Here is a 12,674-nt window from a genome sequence, read left to right as displayed (position 1 = left end):
CAAGGACACTTTTAATCGGCAAAAAATGAAAAATATTATCTATGTTTTTAGATTTTATGAACACCTGGTACATGGCCATGTACTTTTTAAAATAGCCAATAATTATATTTTAATATTACTGGATTGCAACATGGATTTGGAATGTGGAACCTTTAAATTCTCAAAACAACTCTCAGAAAACAAATCCATTTGATGTTAAAATACACTATCAAGCAAATGTAATTAAAACAGTATTACCCAGATATATGAAAAGCAAACACGTAGAGATTCCATAAGTAGACTCAAATACACACGAAACTTTAATATATAATAAATGTGGCATTGCATATTAGTGGGAATGAAAAAGATTCAATAAATATGTGGGGAAAACTGGAAACTGATTTAGAAAAAATAATGTTTAATCAAGATAAACTTCATATGGATCAAATATTTAAACATAAAAATGAAATAATAAAAATTGTAGTAGGAGGATGGGAATTATTTTAGTTATAAATTATTTTTGAAGTATGACCCCAAATCTAGAAACCATAGAAGAAAATATTAATATAGTAGGCTACATTAAAATTGTTTAAAATAATTCTGCATAGCAAAAATACCACAAAGTAAAAAACATTTTTTAATAGCCTAAATACTTGCAATTCATATTATTGATAAAGGATTAATTGCCTTCATAATTTAGAAGCTCCTAAAATAAAACAGAAAAATACTAACAACCAATGGGAAAAGCGCAAAGAAGGAAGAACAATAGTAAAACCACTCTCACAGAGTTAATGGAAATTATAAGCCAGGCTTTATGCAGAATTATGGTTATTGACAAGGTCAATTGACTGGAGTGTGCTGGTGCACTTCAACCCACTTCCCTGAGCTGATTAACTAACCCAGAGTCACACAGCACACTGAGCACCTGCTTTCCCATTGTTCCTACAGATAAAATTCTGACACTGGACCTTTTTACCCAATAATTATTTAAGGCATTTTTCAGATCCTGAATTCCAGCAGAATGACTGACATCAACTGGTCTGAAGACCCCCATTAAGGAACCGACTCAGTGCTGGAATGCAGTTTCTTCATCTCCCTATCCCTGACTTCACCTCCCACTTCTCAACCAATCAGTGATCACCACACTTTAGGCCATCACCTGTGTCCAGACCCCTTAAAAACCCTGTCCACAAACCTCTTGATAAGGCATATTTGAGGTTTCCTTTTATCTCCTCATTTGGTTGCCCTACAAGTATTAAACTCTTTCTCTGCATCAACTCCTACTGTTTCAGTGTATTGGTCTATTACTGTGCAACAGGAAATCAAACCTGATTGTCCTATAATAAGAGTTCACAGAATATGATATACAAAGTGATCTGTGATATACAAAAAAACAGCACAACCTCACTCTTAATAAGAAAAATTCAACTTAAAATTAAAAGGTTTTTTTTCCTCAGAATGGCAAAGATCAAAGTTTGATAACATAGTTGGAAAGTATGTGGACCGATATTCTCATATTCACTGATGAAATGTAAATTGATATATCCTTTGTCAGTGCTGACAGGTTTCCCAACTCTAGAGGTGCAATTTATACAGACATCAGTGTGAATGACAACCACTTCAAGTTGGGTGACATGATGACCCTGACTCTGTGGAGGGTCATTTGGCAAATATCTCAAAATAAAAATATACATACAATTTGACTCAGTGATTTTGCTTTCTGGAATTTTTCCTGCATGTGTGAATTTATATATGTACAGTGAAATGCTTCACAATAGAACATTCTTCAACCATTAAATAGAATGAGGCAGTTCTATAGATTCTCTAATGGAATAATCTCCATGATATCATGTTTAGTGGGAGAAAGCACGTTGTGAAAGAGGAACTTTAATAGTTTGCTACCATTAAAAACAGAAGTAATACATTTGTATGTTTCTATGTATGCAATATCTTTCAAAGGTTATACAAGAAACTAGAACCTGTAGCCACTTCTGGGAGGCGAACTGGGTGGCTTACCTTTCATTGTACATATCCTCTGTACCTTTTTATTTTTCTTTGAGGTAGGGTCTTGCTCTGTCACCCAGGCTGGAGTGCAGTGGTATGCTGATAGCTTACTGTAGCTGTCAGAGGCATTTGAACCAGAGCAACTCCATCTTGAATAGGGGCTGGGTAAAATAAGGCTGAGACTTACTGGGCTACATTCCTAGACAGTTAGGCATTCTAGATGACAGAATGAGATCAGAGGTCAGCACAAGCTACAGGTCATAAAAGACCTTGATGATAAAACAGCTTGCAGTACAGAAGCCGGCTAGAATCCACCAAAACCAAGATGGCAACGAGAGTGACCTCTGGTCGTCCTCACTGCTATACTTTCACCAGCACCATGACAGTTTACAAATGCCATGGCAATGTCAGGAAGTTACCCTATATGATCTGAAAAGGGGAGGTATGAATAATCTACCCCTTGTTCAGCATATAATCAAGAAATAACCATAAAAATGGGCAACCAGCAGCCTGCGGGGCTGCTCTGCCTATGGAGTAGCCATTCTTTTATTCTACTTTCGTAATAAATTTACTTTCACTTTACTCTATAGATGCTTCCTGAATTATTTCTTGTGTGAGATCTAAGAACCCTTGTTTGGGGTCTGGATTGGGACCCCTTTCCAGTAATACAGCCTTAAACTCCTGGGCTCAAGTGATCCTCCCGCCTCAGCCTCCAAGTGGCTGGGACCACAGGTGTGTGCCACCATGCATGACTGATTTAAAAAAAAAAAAATCTGGTAGAGACGGGGTCTCACTATGTTGCCCAGGCTGTCCTCAACCTCCTGGGCTCAAAAGAGCCTCTCACCTTGGTCTCCCAAAATGCTAGGATTAAGGTGTAAGCCACAATGCCTGGCCCTCTGTACCTCTTAAGTGAAGGAGCCCAGGGAAATTTGCCCCAAAATATGGCACCCGGGTATACTGATTATTTTAAGTTAAAGGCCCCTGAAGGTCAGCAGATGCTGGAAGAGGCTTTTCTCTGACACTCCCTTATCTACCTTAAGACTGGACCCACTACAGAGGAAAGAATTGGCTTTCATGCTATCTCTGAAATTTCATTATCTGTCACAGAGAAGACGACTGAGGAATGTAACCACACCTAGATGTACTTCTTTAAAAGATAATGCCTGCCTCTCAGGCCCATTCCAATTCCAAGGAGAATCATTTACAAGTTAATTTCTGTTTCCTGGGTCCACTCATTCTCCCAAACAGTGATTTACTACTTCTCAAAAGAATTGTCTACATTCCCTACCTCCCCTCTCCTCTATGTAGAAGGGTATATAAACATGTGTACCCCCATTGGGTTATTGGGTAATCACTGAACTTTCAATATTCGCTAAAAACTATAAAAGGACATAACAGTACTGAATAAAGTAAATAATAACATAAAGTTTTTGTTTTTCATCATCTCTGATCAAAATGTCTAAAGTCTCAAAATAACATGAGCAAAAAATTTTAAAGTATGGATTTATCTTGATTGAATACTTTATAACTACCAAACTCTGATGTCAAAGCCACATCCAAGTCTAAAAACTACACCTGCTTTGTATGATAAAAGTAATAGTTATAATAGCTTTAGATGATTAATCTTTTCAACAATTCACATACCATGTTCTCAAATACTTGTCTATTTTGAAATCTTCTATCCAAAATTTGCTACAATGTCTACTTCAGAAAGTAACTCTATATTGAGAGTACAGATAAAGTGACACAAAACTTACTTAGGACTTGTAAAGATTGTTTACTCATTTCACACACAGCCTTTGCAAATGGAACCACCAGGTTCTTCCAGTTCTTAGAATCATGCATCACAGGACATTCTGGGAGCAGGAGGAAAACTGATAAAGCTTCTTGGTGTGGAGAACGGCATGGAAGAGCTCTGAGCAGATCATCCTCGAGACATGTAGTTATCTATGGTCGAAATAGGATCAGGGAACAGACCCAGGATATATTAGATACAGAGGATTGTGAGAAGCAAGCTATTAAATTAAGGGTCTCACTCCACCATGTTCCAATTAGAATAATCACTTAGCCATTCTGAAACCTATTGATGAGATTCCATCAATCCTTCCATCCCAAATGCCCCTGATATAGTACATGAGAGCCATCCTCCTCATTTTATATCAGGCTCCCTGAAGAAAATAAAGTGAAATCCCATGAGCATGGATATACTGAGTGAATTATGGATTCAAAACGAACACAAAGTCCTTCAAAAGCAATGTAGTATGCAGGTCACAGTAGTATTCCTCCTTCTAGAAGGAAGAGCTGTCCCCGCCCCCTCACACAATATCCATTTCTTTCTTTCTTTCTGTTTTTTCATATATCAGTAGAAAAATGTGCAGTGAAAAATAGCTCTAAATTTTTATATTATTTATTTCATCCAGAGGTGAAGTTTTACCTGAGTGTAATGGCTTAATCATAGCTCACTGCAGCCTCAATCTCCTGGGTTCAGGCAATCCTCCCACCTCAGACTCGTGAGTGGAATGCACTGCCACAGCCAGCTCATTTTGGAAAATTACTTGTAGAGATGGAGTCTCACTATGTTGCCCCGGCCAGTTTCAAACTCTTGGGCTCAGGTGATACTCCCACCTTGGCCTCCCAAAGTGCTAGGATTATAGGCATGAGCCAATGTACCTGGCCCAGAAGTAAACTTTTAAAATAGGATGTATATAAAAATATATTAGTGGGAATAAACTTGTATGGTATCCTTTATATTTGTTTGAACATTCATTGAGTACTTACAATGTGTCAGGTGATCTCATGTAAATCATTTTATTTAATCTTACTGATAATCTTGTAATTTTTGCTTTATTTGTTTTTTACCTTGTTTTTACAGATGAGCAAGGAGAGACTCAGAGGAAGTTAGAGGAAAGAGGTTACTCGATTAGAAAGTGACCATGGCACTACCATAGTAGTAAAATCTACCATGGCAGAGAAAATGCCGTATGTTCACCTTGCCAGTCGTTTTTCTTTTTCCTCCTGGGTTTATAGGAAGATGGCAGCCCCCGGCTCCTCTGCAGTTAGGCAGGGCCATGTGACTGAGTCCTAGCTCACCTATGTGGGAGAAAGTGGTGTGTGACACATTAAGGCCAGGCCACTGAAATCTCTCATGGGAACTTCCATACTCACTTCCCTCATCTGCTAGCAAAACCAAAAGACTGAGTGGAGGATTTTACAGCCCCAGGGCCTAGAGATGCTGGAAAGAAGCCTGAGTCAGCCCTGAATGAACCTGTGCAAAGATGCCTCTGACCTCCAACCCTCGTTGGACTAAGATGTTGGAAAATATTTTATTGTGTTAAGCCACTGAAATTTCAAAGTTGTTTGTTATAGCAGCTAGCCATATTTCCTCGACCTGATAGATCTATACTCTGTAATTACAGTGTTTTCCTCTCATGTCATAAGGGTAAATAAGTGATATATACAACAATAAACTGTGATGTACTATATATTGTTTTTATTACATTAAAATTCTTAAAATTTGCTTTTTCACATGTCTAGCAGAATATGATTTCTGTGGAATGCCAGTAGGTGTTATGCTAGAAAATAGCATCGCAATGCAAATAAATCCAAGAAAAATAGGGTCAAAAGAGATTTCTTTTAGTGTATGACATCACAGAATCTTTGATTTCCTAATGTGCATATCGTGACTCCATAATAGTAGAGAGTGTTCCCAAAGTTTTTTCATTAAGAACCCTTTTTATGGTTTTTTTAATGAAACTAATGTCCCTGGGAACTCACATGGGGAACAGCACCCCAAATTATCTCCCATATCACCTAAAAATTCGTTTAAAAATATACTTCATATTTGCTATTATCACTTCATCTTGAAAATGAAAATAGTATATCCACTACACATTAAGGAACACTTTCCCCCTTTCCCTTCCAAGTATAAGGACCCACTCAGACCCATCAAAATGGTATAAAGATTATTTTACTAACTGAAGACTTTGAGATGCCTTTTTGGAGCTTCTTTTATCTAACTAATGCAGAGCTCTTCTAGAATGAAGCTCTGTACATCCCCCACTGAGGAGATACACTGCTAAAAAGGAGACCATTCAGACCCTTGCATGTGGGGGAGAAATTGCATAAACAAAAATTCTCACAAACTGTCATACCTTCCATCTGTCTCCGTAAAATCCCATTTGTTCTTTCCATAGGAGCCCTTTCTCCATTCTCCCTTTCCTCCACTAAGTTGCTTTATAAATTCTTATCCCAAGCTGTTCAGGGAGCCTCTTCATCTGAATGCTCCACATGCAAGCATACAAAACTTGTATTTTTCCTCCTGTGCTATAGGCTAAATGCATTCCCCAAAATTCATATATTAAAATCGTAACCCCCAATATGACAGTAGTAAGAGGTGGGGCCTTTGGTAGGCAATTAGGTCACAAGATTGGAGCTCTCATGAATGGGATTAGTGCCCTTAAAAAGAGACCCCAGAGAGATTCCTTGCCCTTTTTGCTGTGAAAGGAAAATAAATCTTGGGTCTCAAAATCACCAAGCTAAAGGGAAAAGTCAAGCTGGGAACTGCTTAGTGCAAACCTGCCTCCCATTCTATTCAGTCACCCTTCTGTTCACTGAGATAGATACATATCTGATGCCTTTTTTGGAGAGGCTAATCAGAAACTCGAAAGCATGCAACCATTTTTCTTCTATCTACCTAAGACCTGGAAGGCCCTTCCCTGCTTTGAGTTGTCCTGCTTTCCAGACCAAACCAATGTTCATCTTATATATGTGGATTGATGTGTCGTGTCTCCTGAAAATGTATAAAACCAAACTGTGCTCCAACCACCTTGGCCACATGTCGTCAGGACCTCCTGAGGTTGTGTCACGGGCGTGTGTCCTCACCCTTGGCAAAATAAACTTTCTAAATTAACTAAGACCTGTCTTAGATATTTGGGGTTCATGCTGCCATGTGAGGACACTGAAAATATGGTCATCTATGAACGAAGAAGTGGGCCCCCACCAGACACCAAACCTGATGGTGCCTTGATCTTGGACTTCCCAGCCTCCAGAACTGTGAGAAATAAATGTCTGTTGTTTAAGTTACAGCATCCTGAGCACTAAGAGATTCTGTTAATTATTAGTTTTCAGTGACCTCTTCCACCAATTCAAATCTGAGTCAGTAGAGGAAAAGAAAGTTTTCTTCCCAATACTACCCAGAATCACACAATATTAAACTGGAATAGATTTTAAAGATGAATTCAACAGGTAAAGAAAATGTGATCAAGAAGGGATGAAGTAGTATTCAAGATTCATCTCGAATAGATGTGAGTTTCATCTCAGAATAGAGGAGCAGCTTTTTAGTTTATCAGTCCAGGATAAAGTTATCCTGCTTCCCAAACCAATACTCTTTTCCTGTACCATGCTAGAGATTATCCACCTCTCAAGCATTGCTCTGATTATATTGAAAATAAAAATATTTCACCTATTGTACATTTAAGGATTCAATAAGAAAATAAATGTCAGCACCTAATAAAGTACCTGGAATACAATAATTTCATAATGAACACCAGCCCCCTCTTCCAGCCCCAATCATAAACCCACCTTTGCAAAAGTATGACAGTAAGAGAAATCTGACATGGTTGACTCTATCTTGCTTTCAGCCTCACAGGTTGGCTGTCTTTTCTCATTCTTGGGCATGAGCCAAGCTAACTTTGGGAGAAATTTAGTTTATAGTTTAAACGATAATAGTCTGTCCCAAAAACTGAATTGTTTTTGTAAAACTAACGAAAGTCTGCCAAATTAGGAGGATGAGAGGGGCTTGAATTCTAAATAATTATCAGCCATTAATCTAGAGGTCATAAGATTTGCAACTTCCTCAATTACTCTTGCAAATAACATCATTATTGTAGAACCTAAGATTGGCCTTTTGAGATGTCTTTTCAGGTTTTTGCATTTCTGACAACTGGATGGTCCCACCTGAACCCACCAGCCAGTCCTGTGGCCCCCACCCAGGAACTGACTTAGCACAAGAGGACAGTTTCTATTCCCTATGATTTCATCTCTTACTCAGTCAGTCAGCATGCCCCCTACCCTAGCCCCCTGCCCACCAAACTATCTTTGAAAAGCCCCTAAGCTGTAAGTCTGAGCCTTCAGGGAGATTGATTTGAGTAATAATTCTATCTCCTACATGGCATGGCCAGCCTCATGTCAATTAAACTCTTTCTTTACTACAATGTCATAGTCTCATTGAGTCGATTTTTGTTTCTGCAGTGGGCAGGAAGAACCCTTCGGGCAGCTTCCAACAAAGATAAACTGCAATCATATTTGTTTTATATCTAAAGTAAGTATTGGCTATTACCATGGAAGAAATCCATTCCTTTTCTGTTAACTTCTTGAAGGTATCTCTTGCCATTTCTAAGTCCACATCAATGGAAGTTGTTTCTCCAGTTCCTCTTTGGATACAAGAAATGCAAGAAACCACATAAACATAGGGAAAGGGATATTTCTAAAGTTCATATGTCATTTATTGTTTTATTTTATTACATATAAGATACAAACCTTTTCTCAAAGCTTGCCTTTCAAACTAATCAACTTACTTGACGTAAAAAATGTGAGTTTATGTTCTCCTTGTTAAAAGACAGTAGATAACAACTTAGTATCTCTATAGTGGCCACATCAAGTTTGGGCTGCCATATTAATAAAATTTTGTGTGCTGAATCTGACAACGGAAACCATCTGCCCCCACACTCAGTTTGCACACTAAGAACTATAACTACCTGCCCCCCACACTCCTTACCATTCATAGTTACAGAACTTTGCAATTCCACTGTTTTTATTAGCATGACTTTACTATTCCAGGAAACTTTTGCCCAGACAAATGGCAATTGTTCATCATGGGAACATCTTGAAAGACCCATTTAACTTTTCAATGGAGAGCATCCACAGTTTGTGCCCAAAGATTCTTTGAATCCCTTATCTCAAAATCCTTACCTTGCTGTTTCCACCCATCCTGGATTGTTGTCATTTTCCCAGTCCAAATCAAACCTCTAGCCTTCCCTCTCACATTGAAAGACCTCCTTAAACCAGACTCCCAATTCTCAATAAATTCTGACCTGGTCTTTTCTCTCGGAAACACTACTGAAGTTTTGTCCAGGTGTGCTGTTCTCTCTGGCCTGTCTTATCAACAAGTTGTTTTAGTGATATTTGAGAGGCCAGCATTCAATAAGCCTAATAATTTTTAAATAATGGATTATCAAATATTGTATGCCAGCTGCAGTGGGTCATGCCTGTAATTCCAACACTTTGGGAGGCCAAAGTGGGAGGATTACTTGAAGCCAGGAGTTCAAGAGACCAGCCTGGGCAACATAGAAGAGACCTTGTCTCTACAAAAAAATAAAAAAATAAAAATTAGCCAGGCACGGTGGTGCACACCTGTAGTCTCAGCTACTCCGAAGGCTGAGGTGGGAGGATAGCTCAAGCCCAGGAGTTCAAGGCTACAGTGAGCTATGATCGAACTACTGCATTACAGCATGGGCAACAGTGCAAGACCCCATCTCTAAACATTAAGCAAAACAAAACAAAACAGACAAAAACGCCAGGCATAGTGGCTCAGGCCTGTAATCTCAGTACTTTGGGAGGCTGAGGTGGGTGGATCACTTGAGGTCAGTAGTTCGAGATCAGCCTGGCCCAACGTGGTGAAACCCCATCTCTACAAAAACTACAAAAAAATTAGCTGGGCATGGTGGCACATGCCTGTAATCCCAGCAACTCAGGAGGCTGAGGCGGAAGAATCACATGAACCCAGGAGGCGGAGGCTGCAGTGAGCAGAAATTATGCCACTGCACTCAAGACTGGGTGACAGAGTGAGACTCTGTCTCAAAAATACAAATAAAAATAATAAAAATTTTAAAAAGAGGCTGGGCGCAGTGGCTCATGCCAGTAATCCCAGCACTTTGGGAGGCCGAGGTGGGTAGATCACTTGAGGTCACGAGTTCGAGACTAACCTAGTCAACATGGTGAAACCCCATCTCTACCAAAAAATACAAAAAATTAGCTGGGTGTGGTGGCGCACACCTGTAATCCCAGCTATTTGGGAGGCTGAGGCAGGAGAATAGCTTGAACTCAGGAGGTGGAGGTTGCAAGCGAGCCGAGCACTCTGGCCTGGGCGATAGAGTGAGACTTCGTCTCTAAATAAATAAATAAATAATAAAAAAGAAAGAAATATTTTCTCCTTGCTAGATTAACTGATTGATAGTAATATTAGGGCTAAAATACTTATGCAAGTACTAAAATAAAGCATTATAAATTTCCCCCTTAAAATATATTCTCTATGGCCGGGCGCGGTGGCTCAAGCCTGTAATCCCAGCACTTTGGGAGGCCGAGACGGGCGGATCACGAGGTCAGCAGATCGAGACCATCCTGGCTAACACGGTGAAACCCCGTCTCTACTAAAAAATACAAAAAAACTAGCCGGGCGAGGTGGCGGGCGCCTATAGTCCCAGCTACTCGGGAGGCTGAGGGGCAGGAGAATGGCGTGAACCCGGGAGGCGGAGCTTGCAGTGAGCTGAGATCCGGCCACTGCACTCCAGGCCGGGCGACAGAGTGAGACTCCACCTCAAAAAAAAAAAAAAAAATATATATTCTCTTTTGCAGCCTTTGACATCTCAGGAGTTCCTCACTCCTGAGAAATGAGCAAAGATACTTTTTCACATTCGGAAGAAAATAATTTTCACCTAGAAAAGATTTTCCCACATGCAGTAAGAATTAGCCTGAGGTGAAATTGTTGGTATCCAACAGTTCCTCTAGTCCCACAAGCTGACTGAGAATGCAGCTGGGTTAAGAACTATTGGGACTGCCAAGGGGGTTGTACAAAGGCAAGTAATAGCAACAAGGGTTAAGTGAGTACCACCTAGTGGCCAGGAGTGGATACGAGATGTGTATCACCATATTTTGAACCAGTGAGCAAACTTAAGGCCAAGTTAACAAGAGAGGACCAAGCAAAGGAGAATCCATATGAGTTACACCAGCTGCAGACAGATCAGCAAGGCATCAGTCTCCAAAGAGGCAGAGGACAGCCTAAGACCCTTTACACTGCTATTTCTCCTTCTCTTCCCTTTTACACCCAGGTGCCCTATTGGAGAGCTTGGAGGAAGGAGCAGAAATAGAAGACTCAAATATTGAGCATTACAGGAATCATTTCAACTATTGGATCAGACCAAATGTTAAACCAAATAGGAGTGAAATCAGATTTTCTTCTGTAGCAGTGAGTTAAAGACAACATAAATAAGATCTATTTTTTAATTGCTCGTACACAGTAAAAATGGTAAAGTGTACTCTTGGCTTCTAAGTACTAAAGCAATGTGAAATTTAGTCAATCCCTTATATATACAAAGATCCTGAAAAAACACCATTCCTTCTAGTCAGACAACAGAGTAAAGTGGTATGAAGGAAGTAAACAATATTAATTAGGAATTATAACTTACGGTGGTCTAACAGAAAATTACTTTATAAAATGAAAGAATTCTATAACGACCTACAGAGTTCTCTGTGTTGGACTTTGTGAGCAAGAATAACAAAATTCGCAAATTAAGCCTACTTGAAACATTTCATTTTAAATATTTTCCAGTGTTTTAAATGAAGGTAAATCTTATGTAAGTATTACCTTTTCTTTAAAAAACTCGCCGTCAGACAAGCAGGAGATGAAAATATCATTCTAATTTCACTGTAAAAGTAATAACAAGGGGTAAGTCACAACATACCATAAAGCATGCCTTTTAAAAATCTTATTATGTCTGAATAAGTAAATGATGATGTGGAATCATTATTAATGAAAATAACTACTCTCTTAAGAGTCTCCCAAATCCTGGGTATACTTTGTTCATATTATTTCTAAATCTCACCAAAACCTTTTGTAGTTGATTTGTTCAAGTCATGTAGGTTTAACTAAAACCTATCCCTGTGAAGACCAAAACTCATAAAACTCCAAAGGATAAACTATGAATATATGAAAACAATCCACCTTATTGACGGCTTTGTGAGCTTTTTTGATTCACTCCTGCAACTCCCTCACCTAGTAAGGCACCTAGGATGTCACATGTCCTCCATATATCTATAAATGAGTACATTGATGACCTATAAATGAGTACATTGATGACCTAGTCACAATGTAGAAGAGAATCATGGTCAAAATACAAATACCTTCACAACAAAACCAAAACCTCTATCTTAGGATAAAATTACCAAAGCCTCAGAACCAGATAAAAGTGGCTTATTACTTATCAGACAGAGCCACCTTTTAGCCACGTCACATTCAGTACTTCTTTTCACTGCTATCCATTTTTCTGCCATGGACTGGCTAATTCGGCTTATTTCTGGCAGGGTTTTCCTGGGAGCACTTGTGGAACTAGTATCCTTCAGGGAAGGAAAAAACAAGAATGATCAGGAACACACACACATTCAGTAGTAAATTATACAGTAAATCATCTGGCATGGGTGGTAAATAGGCCCTGCCGTCTTGGGTGGTAGCATTTGGTGGGAGGAGCTTTGGCGTCAGACCAGTAGGGCTATTCCACCTCTGAGCCTGGGCTACTTTGCTTGGTTTGAGCCTTAGTTTCATCACTAAAAAAAAAAAAAAAAAAATGAACACAGGGCTTCAACAGATATTCATTGCAGCATTATTCACAATAGCCAAAAGATGGAAACAACTCATGTCC

General features: G+C 39.2%; 1 protein-coding gene across 1 annotated transcript in view; it reads right to left on the bottom strand.

Moving 5' to 3' along the window:
- HERC6 (HECT and RLD domain containing E3 ubiquitin protein ligase family member 6) overlaps positions 1–12,674 on the bottom strand; it is a 61,070-nt gene that overhangs the window by 25,995 nt on the left and 22,401 nt on the right. The window contains exons 8-11 of the mRNA XM_026448058.2: positions 12,254–12,372; positions 11,624–11,683; positions 8,321–8,414; positions 3,741–3,930 (exon numbers count right to left, since the gene is read on the bottom strand). Coding sequence (XP_026303843.1) covers positions 3,741–3,930; positions 8,321–8,414; positions 11,624–11,683; positions 12,254–12,372 — 463 coding nt within the window. The remainder of the gene's footprint in view (positions 1–3,740; positions 3,931–8,320; positions 8,415–11,623; positions 11,684–12,253; positions 12,373–12,674) is intronic.

This window comes from Piliocolobus tephrosceles, chromosome 3 (assembly GCF_002776525.5).
Source record: "Piliocolobus tephrosceles isolate RC106 chromosome 3, ASM277652v3, whole genome shotgun sequence".
In the NCBI taxonomy this organism is placed as follows: domain Eukaryota; kingdom Metazoa; phylum Chordata; class Mammalia; order Primates; family Cercopithecidae; genus Piliocolobus; species Piliocolobus tephrosceles.
The sequence above is the reverse complement of the archived record's forward strand: the minus strand, read 5'-3'. Positions and strand labels throughout refer to the sequence as shown.